This window comes from Mustela lutreola, chromosome 9, assembly GCF_030435805.1.
Source record: "Mustela lutreola isolate mMusLut2 chromosome 9, mMusLut2.pri, whole genome shotgun sequence".
In the NCBI taxonomy this organism is placed as follows: Eukaryota; Metazoa; Chordata; class Mammalia; order Carnivora; family Mustelidae; genus Mustela; species Mustela lutreola.
In genome coordinates, this window is record NC_081298.1 from 140,331,290 (window position 1) to 140,347,131 (window position 15,842).

Below are 15,842 nucleotides of genomic sequence, written 5' to 3' on the forward strand. Positions count from 1 at the left end.
CACTTTTTAAATCCTTAATATTCATCCTAAACACTTAATGAGTATATAATTAGAACTTGACACCCTGTGGGTAACTGTAATCTTTTCAAATTAATAACAGTTCAGTGAAATATAGGAAAATAGCCAATAATTAGACATTTTTGATAATTGGAATATATTCTCAGCATAAATTTAAGTAAAATAGTATTGCTTAATCTGATGGGAACGTTGGGAATCATCCTTATGTTAATCTGAGTGGTGCTTGTATGGATAAATACATATGTAGAAAACCCAAGTAGTACATTTAAGATAGATGTTTTTTATTTTATTTATTTATATTTTAGATTTTATTTATTTGAAAGTGGTGGGTGGGGAGGGGCAGAGGAAGAGGAAGAAGAAGACTCCCTGCCAAGCGTGGAGCCTCACCCACAGGGCTCAGTCCCAGGACGCTGAGATCATGACCTGAGCCAAAGTTAGGTGGTTAACCAACTGAGACACCCAGGTGCCCCTAGATTGATGTATTTTATATACTTTATGTAGGCTATGCTCATTTTTTATAAAAGTATTACCTAAAATAATAGGTTAACAAGGACTCTAAAGAGACTATTAGAAATATTTATAATATGGCATTTAAAAATACTGTATTTTGGGACAATTCAGTAATCCAGAATGGCTGTCTCTTTTTTTTTTTTCTTCTTCTCACATTCTTGTTTAAATTCTAGTTAGTTAACATACAATGCAATGTTGGTTTCAGGAGTAGAATTCAGTGATTCATCACTTAACATACAACACCTATGCTCATCAAGATTGGCTGTCTTTTTTTCAGATTAGTGAGGTTTTATTTTATATCCAAAGTGGATATGGTTCCCTCTGTTGATGTTTCTGATTTGACACTTTAGTATGATGGTGAAATCTTTGATTTCTCTTTCTGGCCTACTGAAAAATGCTTTATGTGACCTGGCATTCACGGCCCCTCCAGAATCAGGTATTATGCTACCTAGTCTGTCACACTGACATTTCGAGAAAAGTTTAATACTACTGTGTGCAGTACTCTGTATCTGTACTAAACACAGAAGATAGAAAAACAAAGTTCCTTGGTCATACTTGCCACATTTCAAGTGCTCAACAGCTATATGAGACCAGTGGCTCCTGTATTGGCCAGTGCAAAATTAGAGAGCATTTCCATCAGCATAGAACTTTTTGTTAAAGCTGTTACAGAAAGGTGGCATTTATTACATGTTTATTTCAGTCTGTAGTCTCATGTAGTTAAAGATCACCATGGGTATTCATACATCTCTTGATTACCAGACTCCTCAAAGACAGAACATTGCTTTTATGCATAATGTGCATTCTCTCATGTTTTTTGGATCACATTCCAGGCGAAGGTGCTTTTAAGTGCAGTTTTTAGGGAAGTTTATTTTGTCAAGTTTATAGAGGCTGATTTGGGGGTGGTCGTTAAGAGCACAGACTGAAGCAGGCTTTGGGGTCATGGGTCTCACTCTACCTCTTGGTACCTTTGTGACTTGAAGCCTGTAATTAATTTCTCAGGGCGTCATTTGCTGTCGGTCAAAATGTGATATTTCAAATTATCCTTATTCTTATGATAAGGATTACATGAGTTAACCCATGTAAAGTAGTTAGAATTATATTTGTCATTTGGTTCTTAATGTTTTTGCCTGTAGTCAGACTGTTGGACTTTAAATTTATTTCACAAGGTGCAGGAAGCAATGAAAGCTTATTGAAGATTAGAGGCTGTATGACTTTATGATGGAAAAATTGCCACTAATTATAAAAGCTAAAGTTGGTTAAAAGAAGTTTCATATACTGGTTAATCATCGCTTCAGGAGAAAAAAACTGGGGAAAATATGGCTTATCTAGGATTAAAGTTATAATTTGTATAAACAGTAATTTAAGAATACTCAATATGATTTTTATTGAATTTATGTTGAGAAAGTTTCTTTTATCATAGTTCTAATGATAATTATACATTTTTAATTGTATTTTTGTAGTATGGAACTACCCCTCTTGTTTGGGCTGCACGGAAGGGTCATTTGGAGTGTGTTAAGCATTTATTGGCCATGGGAGCTGATGTTGATCAAGAAGGAGCTGTAAGTATCTTTTCTATTTAATAAACCCTCGTAATAGAGATTGTTTTTAGTTTTAAGGGAGAGAATGTTTTTTCTTAGTATATGTCTAGAACATTTTCCCTAAAGTTCTTAAGTGATACTTAGAAAAACAAGCATTTTCTTTCTATTATCCTGAAAAATATATTATGTTCTAGGTAGTATGTACTATAAATATATGCTTTTAAGGATTTATTGCTAGTGCATGTAAATTGTGGGAAGCTAAAACTATAAAGAATATCTTACAGTCATCTTACTATTGATTGAATCAGTATTGAAATACTCTTGAGAGCTTGTTTGGAGGTTCTAGTAGGGGAGCGCAGCTACTCGTATACCCTTGACCGAAGAACGGTCCTCTCCTCTATCGGGGAAGGTCGTCCTCTTCGACCGAGCGCGCAGCTTCGGGAGGGACGCACATGGAGCGGTGAGGGAGGAAGGGGACCCCCGCCTAGCCAGCCGCATCAGCCACGCCAACCCTGGCGATCAATGGGGTGACAGATGTCGCAGCCAGATCACCCTCACATCCAGTATTGAAATACTCTTAAATCAAATAGTTTGAAATACTATTAATTATGGGAAAGTTATGCTCTGTTAAAATACCTTTTCCTTAAATCGCTTCTTGGCCTTTTGGCTAAGATCAAGTGAAAATACCGTTTCCTTAAGATTTTAAAATAATATTGTAATTTTTTGGATATTTTTAGCTGTGACTTATTTTCCTCTGCAGTAGATTTAAAAATTTCAAAAATCAGCAGTCAAAACCTAGAAAGCTTAAAAATTGGTTCACTACATCCTACCAAGTAGCAGTTACTAATTCCTTATTGAGCACGCACTGTGCACGCAGCCAAATGTGCTGGTACTGGAGAAGCCTAGTGGATGGCTTTTCCCTTGAACTTGTGAAAGTATAGTTAAAGGAAATGATATTGATGCATAAGAAATTATTAATACAGAGTATTCTTTGTAAAATTAAATATTATGTGAGATGGATCATGAAGTATTGAGAAGGGTACTACCAGACCTCTGGCTGCTTTGTAACAAAAGTGGATTCTGAATCACACTTGGCTTAATATCAGCCGTTCCTCCTATTTTCCATATTGGCAGAAGCTCCTAATTGCTGACCTTAATGGAGTATATAATATTTTTAGTGTTGTGTGGAGGAGGAGTTTGATTTTTAGATAGCCATGAAATTCATACCTTTCACTTTCCTTTTTTCTGGACAGTTTATCAAGAGGATCAAGTGGCTTATTTCTATGATTTTTGACTCTTTCAGGATTTTAAAAGTTTATATTATTTTAATATGTTAGAGAATTATGACTCAGTTTGGGGAGCTGATTTATGACTGGGATATTTCAATAAGGAAATTATATGACATCTTAACATAGATCAGTTTCTTAGGAAGCGACTTTAATACTTCTTTTGGTAATGAGTCAGGTTCTTCTGTTGGGTGATTTATTGTTATAAATTAGATGTGTAGCTTTTTTTTTTTTTTTAATATTTTATTTATTTTAGAGAGAGCATGCAAGCAGAGTAGGGGCAGAGGGGGAGAGAGAGAAAAAAAAAAAATCCTCAACCAGACTCCCCGGATCCTGAGATCATGACCTGAACTGAAATCAAGAGTTGGCCACTTAGCCAACTGAGCCGCCCAAGTACCCCAGATGTGCATCTCTTAAAAGAACCACTAAGAATGAGATCATTTTTGAAAATGTAGTTTCTAGATCACTGTGAAACTACAAAATGTAGTTTCTAGATTCACAGTGATCTAGATCTTATATCATATCATATATGATATGATATATTATATATAATCATATCATACATTATATATCATATATATGATAATATATATTATCATATATACATGATAATATATACTTATTATATAATATATTATACTTTATTGAAATATCCTATAGCTGTTAATTCATTGTTTTACTTCAGTTTTTCCTACAGATTTTTATTATAAATAATTCTTTGATTGACCTTTTTTTGGATTATTTAACTTAGAATGGGTTTCATTTTGAATCATCCCATCTCATCTCATCATATTAGTGAGAGGGTCTGCTCACTGTCAGCAAATCCAATTTCAGATTATCGTTTGAAGAGTTGAAGAGTCTTAACTGTCCTCTTGACTCAAGAAAATTAATATATCTTCAGAAACAGAAAATAGGTTTCCTAGCTGGCTTTGGTATGTGACTGGTTATTTATTTTTTTTTTTATTAAAGATTTTTATTTATTTGTTAGAGAGAGAGAGAGAGAGATACAGAGTGCAAGCACAGGCAGACAGAGTGGCAGGCTAGAGGCAGAGGGAGAAGCAGGCTCCCTGCCGAGGAAGGAGCCCGATGTGGGACTCGATCCCAGGACGCTGGGATCATGACCTGAGCTGAAGGCAGCCGCTTAACCAACTGAGCCACCCAGGCGTCCCGTGACTGGTTATTTTTATTGGCATTTCATGATTAAAAAATCACTATTAATAGTAGGTCGCCTTTTTGAAAACATCAGTTTTATGACTGTGGCATAAATCATATGTTTTCTAGATTATGCTGATTTCTTGGGCTTGTTTTTGTTTTTTAGAATTCAATGACTGCATTGATTGTGGCAGTGAAAGGAGGCTACACACAGTCAGTAAAAGAAATTTTGAAGAGGAATCCAAATGTAAATTTAACAGATAAGGATGGAAATACAGCTTTGATGATTGCATCAAAGGAGGGACATACAGAGATTGTACAGGATCTCCTTGATGCTGGAACATACGTGAACATACCTGATAGGGTAGGTTACTTATTTGAAGTTCATCTTCTGGTGGTAACAGGATGAAAGATTACATTAACTTCACACACCTTTCAGGATTCTTTGTGTATGCCCTACATTTATTTTAATAAAAGATGAATTTTATTTCTCTCTCTAAAACTAAGAAGTTACAATATATTCAATCTTTGTGAAGGGTGCTCTTTTTAATCTTTGTCAAGTAATACCGTTACTGAAAATGTCACATGTATTATTAGTCTGTAACTGTCCTTGATATCTCTGACTGTAGTGTTCGGTGTTCATGGCTGGTGTTACTCACTTTCCTAAGGCTTCAGCTACACTTAAAATTTTCAAAATAGTGCCTCTTGCTCTAATCTTTTCTCAGAGCTCTACACTTGTATTTTCAACTTTACTTGAACTGTCTGCTTGCATGTCTGATGGGCTGTAAGAGATACAGCAAGGCTGATACCTTGTTTGGTTCATCCTAACCCTGCTTTTCCTACAGTCTTCTCCAGTGGCTGGCATCACCATTCACCCAGTCGTTAAAGCCCTAAGTTCTACACATTGGCCTTGATTTATTTTCCCTACCTACCACATCTAATTTTTCAGCAAGTCCCATTGGCTCTACCTCCAGAACACATCTTGTATCTGTCTACTTCCCTTCCCCTGTTCTAATCGGTTGTTGCCATATTAACTTTTTTCCTTTCTAGAACATACTGATCTTGTTGCTGCTTTGGGACCTCAGCACCAGCTATGTTCTGTTGGGAATGCTGATCTTCGTAATCACTATGTGGCTGTCTCCTCCTTGTCATTCTGACCTCAGCTTAAGTATGAGCTCTTCAGAAAGATCTACAGTGACCCAATCAAAAGTCACTTTCCAGTCACTTTCTATGTCATCACCATATTTTATTTGCATGCCATTTGTCTAAGTTTTTGTTTGTGTTTATTGTATATTGTCTGTCTGTCTCCTCTAGACTGTCAGTTCTTCTAGAGCTGAGAACATGTCTTCCTTGTTTCCCAGTACCTGGAACGGTACATGGCATGTAGTAAGCAATGAGATTTATAACCTTTTATTAACTTACTACTCTGGCACCACATTAATGCTAACATTCTCAAATAAAATTGGTTTGCTTTGGTTTTGTTTCTGCTTTTAATGTAGTAGTTAAGATACTACACAGGGTGCTGAATTCATTAATCCTCAAGGACTTGCCTCTTGATTTATTGAGGCCCACTAAGGATTGAGATGAGCCGTATCTCATGGACTTACCCACTCAAATTCCTACAACTGATTTGTAATTTAGAGTAAAAATAAGTTATGCCCATTGCCAAAATGGCATTTTGCATTTGAAATAGTAGGAAGATATATTTAATAATGATTTTTACTTGGTAAATACAGTTTTAGGACAAAGAGATGTCTTTATGAGGTAATAAACTTCATCTAATCCTTGTCTGGGGGGATGAGCCGGTCTTATGCACTGCTAGCTTATAGTGCCAGATTGCCTAGACTGTGGAGACTAGTCTGAGAACTACCCTCTCCCTTAGTAAAATGTGGTTATAAACTCACTGACAGCCCTACCCCTACAACTCCCTTTTTTACAATCCATGGCTTTCGTCAGATAGGATTATTCTAGTGGTTTTGTATTATGTGATTTCTGAATGTTCATTTGGTTCTTTGACAGCTCTGGTGTCATTTAATTTAATTTACATTTAAAATGGGAGGTTGGTCACCTTCAAATAGTATGGCTTATTGTTCTGGGTAACTCTTCTTTCTAAACTTTTGTCGTGGAATTTCAGAAATTCCTCATTTTGAGGTATAACCTGTCTCTTACTCTAAGGCTAATAATGTCTGGTATTAATGTTAGTTAACTAAAACTTTTCTGTTATTTTGAGATACTCTTTTTGCCAAAAAATTTGCAGAGAAGTATCTGTTAATATACGATTAACTTCAAAACAGCGTTTATTTGTTCTTATTATCAGTTTATCCTTTTTTTTCCTCTTTTGTCTTTTTAGAGTGGGGATACTGTGTTGATCGGTGCTGTCAGAGGTGGCCACGTGGAAATTGTCCGAGCACTTCTCCAGAAGTACGCTGATATAGACATTAGAGGACAGGTGTGTGCATCCCGTGCTGCGGTCCTCTTTGCGCACAGTTTACACGTTGACTGATGACTGTGCCAATCTTCTGATTGTTCTCTGGAGATGACTTAGTAGATCCCGCCTATATGAATTTTCACTACCATTATTACAGAATTTCTCTATTAATGTCATGTTAGATGACAGTAGAGCATGTTCAAAGCTCGTAGTTTTCAAATACGCCTCTCTTACTAGTGTATAAATACATTCAGTCCTGAAATGAGTAGTTCATGCTACTGAGACAGTTGCTGATACTTTGAATGTGTCCAATTTATTTATTTTCTTTAATATTTTTCCTCTGTTTTGTCTTCTTCACCCAGATGTTGTTTTTCCATCCTTGCTGTTTTATCTTTCTTCTTCTTCCCCATTCTGCTTGCCTTTCCAAGGACACCTTGATAGTGACTGTGGACCTTAAGGCAGTCATAGCTCACAGAGCTACAAAGCTTACTAGTATTAGGTAGACCTCCCCTGAACTTGTGAATATATCCAATATTTCAGCAGCTTTAGGTTAAAAATCTGTACTTAATAGTCCATTTTGTTGTTGGACAGCCTACATTTCTTGGATTTGTATCCAAATCTATTTTTGAATCAAACTAATAAATATTATGCCAGATGCTATGAGGGACTTAACATGAAACCCTTGGTTGTAAGAAATAAGTATTTTAGTTAGGGAGTTTTTACTTTGTTTTACGTTTATTTTTGTGTTTTTATGTAAACAAAGAGTGATGCCTTTAGGTATGAGATGGTATATGATTGATTGCCTAGTGAACTTACTAATGTAAGAGTCTTGAGGTGGAAAAAGAAGGCATTTAGGAAGGCTTTTGAGAGAAGGTCGAATTTGAGCAAAGTTTGAAAGACTGGTTGGATTTAGACAGAGAAAAAGGATGGCTGGTATTTCGGGCAAGGATAGTGGAATAATAAGATGAGGAAATTCAAGAAAACGGGCACAAGAAAGACTGTACTCCTCAGCTGGTGAAAAGGTCAGGCTGGTGGGGTGGTGGGGGGCGGCAGGGAACATGGCGTGGGAGACAGAGACGGAGTAGAAAGGGGCAGGGCTGGGGAGGTCTGAGGGCCAGGCTCGGAGTGTTGGGAAGCTACTGCACGTTGTTGAGGTGGGGAACTCTGCCAGGGAAAATCGTGTTGGGAGACTTGGTGGGGCAGCCTCAGCAAGTCAGTGACTGTCTTTGGCATTAAAATCGTAGTTTCACTGAAAGATGGTAACTGCATCTCCTATTTAGAGTTTATTTAATTCCTTTTTGTCTGTCAGTCCTGTTTTCCTATGTTGGAGTCACTTTGTTTTGTTCTCTAGCTCTCCTTCCAGGGTCAGTTGGATCTCTTCGGTTTCTGAGCTAGATGGGATTTTAAAGCATCAGATCCGCAGTGGTGTACGGACGCGGGGTGCGGGGAGGAAGAAAGCAAAACGTGGGAAAACCAGTTCCCCAGTTCACCGTTTGTTTGTGTGGTACATTCTCATGCATTATCTTTTGGAACAATTGGGCAGATGAAAAGCCAAGGGTCAGAATATTTGACTTGTTCAAGGATGAGCTCCGGTATTGACAGCTTCCGGTGCACGGCCCAGAAATCTGACCACATTAACAGAAGCACACTTGACCTTATCAAGTGTGTGAGGTTGCTGCTTTGTACATCAAGTAATATGTTTTCTTAGGCTTCTTTCATAAAGAATTTCTCAAGAGTCAATCCAAGATAGAATAAGGGTTAATACTATTTCCTGTTTTTTGGTAAGATCTATTAATACTTTCTGGCAGAAATGTTAAAAATCATGTTTCATGTTTACAAATAGCAGTTTCTGATACTGTATTTGAAATGAAGTGATTGTTGATTTTTTTTCTATTATATAGGACAACAAAACTGCTTTGTATTGGGCTGTAGAGAAAGGAAATGCAACAATGGTGAGAGATATCTTACAGTGCAATCCTGACACCGAGATATGCACAAAGGTATCAAGAACATTTCTGTTCTAGCAATATCCAGTGCCGAATATTAGTACTGCTTATTTTTTTTAGTTGTTTTTGTTTCATATTAGAATTATACTGATTTTACTGGTAATGATCTGTATTAAATTGAGGAATAATTTTGTATCCTTTCAAAAGTTATTCATAGGAAAATATAGTGTGTAATTTGTTATGGTGATTAAATACTTTCCAAAAATGTAGTATCACCTATTCATAAATTATGGACAGGTCATTTTTTCAGATCTTTGGTACTCTTATTTGGAATGCAGAACACATTTCCTTTTAAAAGACCAATGTGAGTGGTTCTTGGTTCCCCAAACCCATCACTTTAGTCTATTTTGCTCAAATCATGTGAAAAAACATAAAACTTACATAAGACTTTAGTAATTGTATTTTGGCCTTATGCATAATAGTTTTCTGTGGGGAAAGTGTACTTGGAATCAGTATATTTGGATTGAACTGGCAGGAATTCTTTTTTTTTTTTTTTTTTTTAAAGATTTTATTTATTTGACAGAGAGAGAGATCACAAGTGGTCAGAGAGGCAGGCAGAGAGAGAGAGGGGGAAGCAGGCTCCCTGCTGAGCAGAGAGCCTGATGTGGGGCTCGATCCCAAGACCCTGAGACCATGACCTGAGTGAAGGCAGAGGCTTAATCCCCTGAGCCACCCAGGCACCCAGAATTGGCAGGAATTCTCAATGAATAAACAGACTTGTGGAGTCATCCCTAAGATACTCCTGTTTTATCTGCTGGAAATTGTTACCAGCATCTTTCTATACTATGGTAGCTTTAGTGCCCTAGGGCAGAAAGTTTTCTGGGATACTTTTTCGTGTGAGGGTGACTCATTGATAATATATATATATATATTTTTTAAACTAATGTATCAGCCACTGTGACCATTTGGGGGTTCTGATCAGGTTTCTGTCTTCTAATTCAGTGCTGAATTATATATCCCTTAATTTGATTTTGAAAAGCAGTTGTGAACTTTGAGGTTTTCCAGAGGCACACTTTTTGTATCAAATTGTTTTCTGTGTTACAGACAGGTGCTCAGCTGCACAGAGCACTGAAGTGATGTTGGTAAAGATCTCTGACAAATCTAGGCACTGGCTTGGCTGGACATTTCCTGGCCAAGCTGTAGGTTGGTGGGTGGGAGGTGGTGTGAATGGGAAGTAGCTTCCCACGTGCCAATGGTAGAACCTGGGGGATGGTCAGATCAGTGAGGGGGAGGGGACTGTTGCCAGGAATGGCTGATAGGTAGCTGGGCATATCCATTTTTGGCTGAGTGATAGAAAATTACTTTGGTACAAATGATTGGTTGGGAAAGGGAAAACATTTTCTTGTTAGTTTTTACAGCTATGTCTTCCTGAGAACATTTTCAGTGTAGACTTGTGCCAGAGTCAGATATTTAAATTCTTACATGTGCACTGATGTGACTTCCAGCATTTATGAGTGAAGCTATTAATCTGGCAAACCTTCTTATCTCTGCCCGCAGGATGGCGAAACACCACTTATAAAAGCTACCAAGATGAGAAATATTGAAGTAGTAGAACTGCTGCTGGATAAAGGAGCTAAAGTGTCTGCTGTAGATAAGGTAAAACATCTGTGTGGAGAGAACACTTTTGGGAAGGTTGTTGGTAGACTGACATGTATATTCACTGGACTTAAGGGAGTCTGGTTTTATTTTGTGGAGGGAGAGATGACTTGCTGGGGCTATCTGTGTGGGATTTTGTTCCTGTGATATCTTCTTGGCCCTTCCGACAGTGTGCTGAGGAGTGCGCAGGCTTAGGATGCTATTAAAGGGGCTGCACCCGATTTTCCTTCTGTTGCTCGTACCAGTAGGGCACGCCGCCGTTGACCACCGTCCAAGGAGGATGCCGTCAGATGTCCAGCTTATTGCAGACAAATAGGAGGGAAGACTCTGAGGGGCTGGGAAAGATAGACTCAGAGCAGACTAGCGTTAATATCCACTAACAGGAGATAAAATGTTCTGCCATGTACTTGCCATAATCCTCTTAGAGAAATGTTCATATTTTCCATGGTAAATTTAACTCTCAATTGCTTAATACATCATATAGAATTGATTCCTGGCTTGATTTTTTCATTTTAAACAGAATTCTTTCTCTACTTCCAATTGATTTCCTCCCATAAAAGGAGTGAATTGATTTACATATGAAGTAAGAAATAAAACTTTTTCCATCTGAACATGTAAGATTTGGACTCTCCTAATTCAAAATGGATTGAAGTTTTGTCCTTCTGTTATTTATGAGGCAATTAAACAAACCACAGAATCAATATGCATTTGCATTTATCAAGAAACAATGTTATTTAAGAAAAAAAAAATCTCCCACCTATTATTACCATGTTTGTATAATTTCATATAAAAGGAAGGAAATGAGGAATGATACAAAGTCGGGAGATTTTGCAGTTGAATATATTTGACTTTGTAGAAAACTTCGTGCATTGCCTTTTTTTTTTCATTCTGCCATTGACTCATTTCTGGCTCTGGTCTCCTAATTTGCAAATAAGAAACTACTGGACTAAGTGCCCTTGAAGATTCCGCATGGCCTCGTTAATTTGGTAACATGCCATTAACAAATATTCATTTCATACTCAGTAATAAATTTCCTGGAGTTCTCTGTCTCCATATCCTTTTGTGTATTGCTTTGCCTCGTCAGCACATATTTGCTGACAAGCACACATGATACTTGGAGCATTTGTTCATTCATTCAGCACATACTTCGTGTGGATGGGTGAGGTGGCTGTCGTGATAGAATTTGGAATACAAACCTGCAAAGGTCTTGATTCTGGCTCTTCATGGAGGATTTTATCCAGATACATTTCAGAATGAGCATTAATGCTATTTTCACCTGGCCTCTTCCTGATCTCAGTTCTGCACACTGACTGAGTGTATTGTCTCCCCTGCAATTTCAGAAACCTTGTGTCTGGCAGAAATGTCACAGGTGATATTTCTACCTTCTCATAGGTTTGGGGATAAGAGATGGGGTTCAGGTGGGGAAATGATGAAATCTGGTTAGGATGTGTTTTGTTTGAAGGCTGATGAGACATTCAGGAGGCATCAGGAAGTGTGGGACTAGAATTTGGGCAAGAAATCAAGCCCAGTGATGAGAATTTGGCACTTGAGTTACCAAGAGATAAGGATTGCATGGTGCAACTACGGTCATCAGTGGGAAGAAAATTGAGATCAGAACTTTACTTTTCTCATGGCACATATCACTTTCTACTTTTTAAATTTGCATGTTTCTCTAATTTCTTCCTCTTATAGTGTAAGCTTTGTAAGGTCAGGGACTGTTTTGTCTTCCATCTTTATGTACCCCGTACAGTGCATTACATAGAATGAGCTCAGTACGTAGTTATTGTACCATGTGTTCAGGATGAGGAAAGAGAATCTAGAAAAGGAAGAAGTAGATCCAAAGCAGAAGAGGAGAGTCAAAATCAAGATAAGGTTGTGCGGTGAAAGCTATAGGAAGAATGCTGCAGGGTCATTTTCATTTAGTGTTTGAGAGAGATCCAGGGTAGTTCTCATCTGAGAACTTAATTTGTTAACTTTTTAGGTCATTGTCTTCAAGAGAGATATTTTTGAAGTAAAAAGTGAAGGACACATTGCAGACCCTTTTGTTTGTTTGTTTGTTTGTTTTTATGTGTTTTCATTATTGTTGGATGTGAATACTATTGTGATTGGGGATTCGAATTAGGGAAGAAGGTAGGTCGATGAAGGGAGAAGTGGAAGTTGAGGAGGGCAGAAGAGGGTGTATTGGCGAGAGATGGATGGAACGATATGAAGGACTCCAAGGAGAAAAGTGTAGGACGAAATTTAAGGGCTTCGTATGATGGTGGCTGATTGGCAGAGGGTATGGGAGCAGAGGAGATCATTCATGCTAGATGGGACAGCAGTTTGGATTGTGACGCCTTCTAGACAAATGCAGAAGAAAGTTGTACAGTAGAATTTAAATTAGTTGAGGAAAGTGGAGGGACAATAAATACCTGGGTGACGAGTAGGGGTAGATCCGTGGCCTGGGAGGTGCTGCAAGGAGAAAGCCTGTTCCTTCTCTTTTCAGTGAGTTGAGTGGAGGGGAGAAGAATGACTTTCCTTCTCGAGGGCTGTGGGAGAAATAATACCCAGGAAGGGCTAGGTGAGAAACTTGAGAAAAAGATGACAGAGAAGTAGAAATAAAAATTCAGATTATTTATTCACTCTATATGAAAAATATGAAAAGTTCAGATTTTTTCATTATTTTACAGAAACTTGAAAATTATTATTCTGTATATACCATATGTAGAGTACATGAAAGTTCCAATTTTCTGTCCGTTTTACAGAAAGGAGACACTCCTTTGCATATTGCTATTCGTGGCAGGAGTCGGAAACTGGCAGAACTTCTTTTAAGAAATCCCAAAGACGGGAGGTTGCTATATAGGCCCAATAAAGCAGGCGAGACTCCCTACAACATTGACTGTAGCCATCAAAAAAGTATTTTAACTCAAATATTTGGAGCCAGTAAGTATTGGGTTTTGTTCCTGACTGAGCTTTTAAAAAATGAATGTTATATAAAAAATTAAGAAGCCAATTTTTGCATTTATCACTTAACTGGGGATTATGGATGTTGAGAAAGTTATTGTTTTGCTGTGGAAAAATATTCCTTCCTGTCTCGACCCCTTCTGCATTGTCCTATAGCATCTAAATGAAGTACGTCCAGAGTTATCCATCAGCTTTTTTTTTTTTTTAATTTGACAGAGAGAGAGAGAGAGCACAAGTAGGCAGAGCAGCAGGCAGAGGGAGAGGGAGAAGCAAGCTGTCCACTGAGCAGGGAGCCCGATGTGGGGCTCGATCCCAGGCCCCTGGGATCATGAGCTGAGCCGAAGGCAGCCGCCTAACCGACTGAGCCTCCCAGGTGCCCCTCCATCAGCTTTTAAGACCTCTAAAAATCTAGCCGGCTTCTTAAAAATCCTTTCCCTCATTCTCCCAGGTATACATCGTGCTTTTATCTAAACATGGTCTGTTTTCTCTGTGGCCTGAGGGCTTAGAGTTCTCCGTGTTTGCTCGTTATGCCTTCCACAGGCCTGCCCTCTCCATCTCCACCAAGGTTCCTTGTCCAAATCCTCTCCTCCAAGGCTCCTGTCAAAGTGATAAATTAATTTGGTGAGAATTCCTGTCTCAAAGCCATTGAACCTTTCTACCTGGAGTCTCTTTTTCTCCAGTTACTATATTTTATTTTTCAGTAACATTTAATAGCTTACTTTATGTAATGAAGAAAGTTTTACATAGTAAGAACGTTTTACATAGTAAGAAAGTATTTTACATAGTAAGTATATTACAGTAATACACATATAGTAGTATACATAGTAAGTATATTATATAGTATTTTACATAGCAAGAAAGTATTACGTGTATTAATATTATTCCTATGTACTGGTTTATGTTTTAATCATATTGATTTTAAAATGTACCTTGTTTCACATTTTAAACTTTCTGAAATTGGAATGTGTCTTATAGCTGATGGATAGGAGAGCATCGGGTCACAGCTTGGCAACATGTTTTTTCTCTCTTGGTTATGCATAATAACGATGCATCTTGCAATAAGTAGGTGTCTTAAGTTCAGTGAAATATGGTGTTTAAGAATCATGAATCTTTTAACCTATTTTTTCACACACGTAACTGTTGAATGGAAGGTTTTTTTTCTAATTAAATGGCCAATTGATAACTGAGAATTGAGGTTCTTTTTTAGTGGTAATGTCTGTTTTTAATGTGAGGATATGGCATGTTTATAATTACAGGACACTTGTCTCCTACGGAAACAGACGGGGACATGCTCGGTTACGATTTGTATAGCAGCGCGCTAGCAGATATCCTCAGCGAGCCGACCATGCAGCCGCCCATTTGTGTGGGGCTGTATGCACAGTGGGGAAGTGGGAAATCCTTCTTACTCAAGAAACTAGAAGGTGAAGGGCATGTTTGTGCAAAGTCTATATATAACAAGGCTTCCTCTGGTGTTTTTTTCTGAAGTGAAGCACGATAGGTCTTCGTGTATGAGTGTATGTTGCACAGTTGTCTAAATGGGATGGTGCTACTCCTTCCGGTTGATCCTCCTCACAGTTATTTTGAGTTCTCCTACAACAAAGATCCAGTTGTGTTAGAACACTCTTGAGGCCCCTTGGTAGCAGATTTTCTGCATGTGCTGTTTGCTGTTATTTTTAATTTTAAGTAGACTCCACACCTAACATGGGGCTTGAACTCAGGACCCCAAAATCAAGAGTTGCATGCTCCACTGACTGAGCCACCAGGCTCCCCGCATTTGCTGTTTATAATCATCCTGTGCAGAGCCCTTCCGAAACCTGTCACTTTGCATGGCATACCCAGCAGCATCGCCTCCCGGGTGTGCCCCGTGCTGCAGTCCCAAAGGGCTCTTGGCTCCTGCAAGAGCAGACTAGGTCCTTTTCCTGAGTTGCTCCCTGTGTTACCTAGACAGCACCTCGCATTGTCCCTTTGATTGGCAAAATCTTACTCATTCTAAAGGGACAGGTTTCAATATTACCTGTAAAATTTTTACCAAGTTTTGTTGAAAGAATGACTTGTTCAGGGCTCATCTGGGCTCAGCCCACACGTTTAAGAGCAGTGACTCTCAAATGTGATTGCCGGGAGAAGGGGTGAGGAGGCGTGCCACAGAGGCAGGGTGGTCATGTGGAGGACACATAGCAAAGTCATGTGTTCCAGTTTTGTATGTGGAAACAATACAAACCACAAAAAATAACAGAATCTTGACAGATGGGAATATATGGAAAAAGATTTGTGTGTCCTCAGTATGAAGCAAGAGAGTGAGTAAAATGGGTGGGTGAACCCCTAGGGAATGAAGTTGGGATGTTTGTCTAAAGAGAACATTGGCTAA

The 15,842-nt window shown here is 38.3% G+C and overlaps 1 protein-coding gene across 10 annotated transcripts in view; it reads left to right on the forward strand.

Annotated features, from left to right (window-relative positions):
• KIDINS220 (kinase D interacting substrate 220) overlaps positions 1-15,842 on the forward strand; it is a 92,631-nt gene that overhangs the window by 21,108 nt on the left and 55,681 nt on the right. For all 10 annotated transcript variants that reach the window (XM_059132705.1, XM_059132708.1, XM_059132709.1 and 7 more), the window contains exons 7-13: positions 1,989-2,087; positions 4,671-4,868; positions 6,855-6,953; positions 8,834-8,932; positions 10,436-10,534; positions 13,279-13,456; positions 14,734-14,898. In XM_059132705.1, the coding sequence (XP_058988688.1) occupies positions 1,989-2,087; positions 4,671-4,868; positions 6,855-6,953; positions 8,834-8,932; positions 10,436-10,534; positions 13,279-13,456; positions 14,734-14,898 (937 nt within the window). The remainder of the gene's footprint in view (positions 1-1,988; positions 2,088-4,670; positions 4,869-6,854; positions 6,954-8,833; positions 8,933-10,435; positions 10,535-13,278; positions 13,457-14,733; positions 14,899-15,842) is intronic.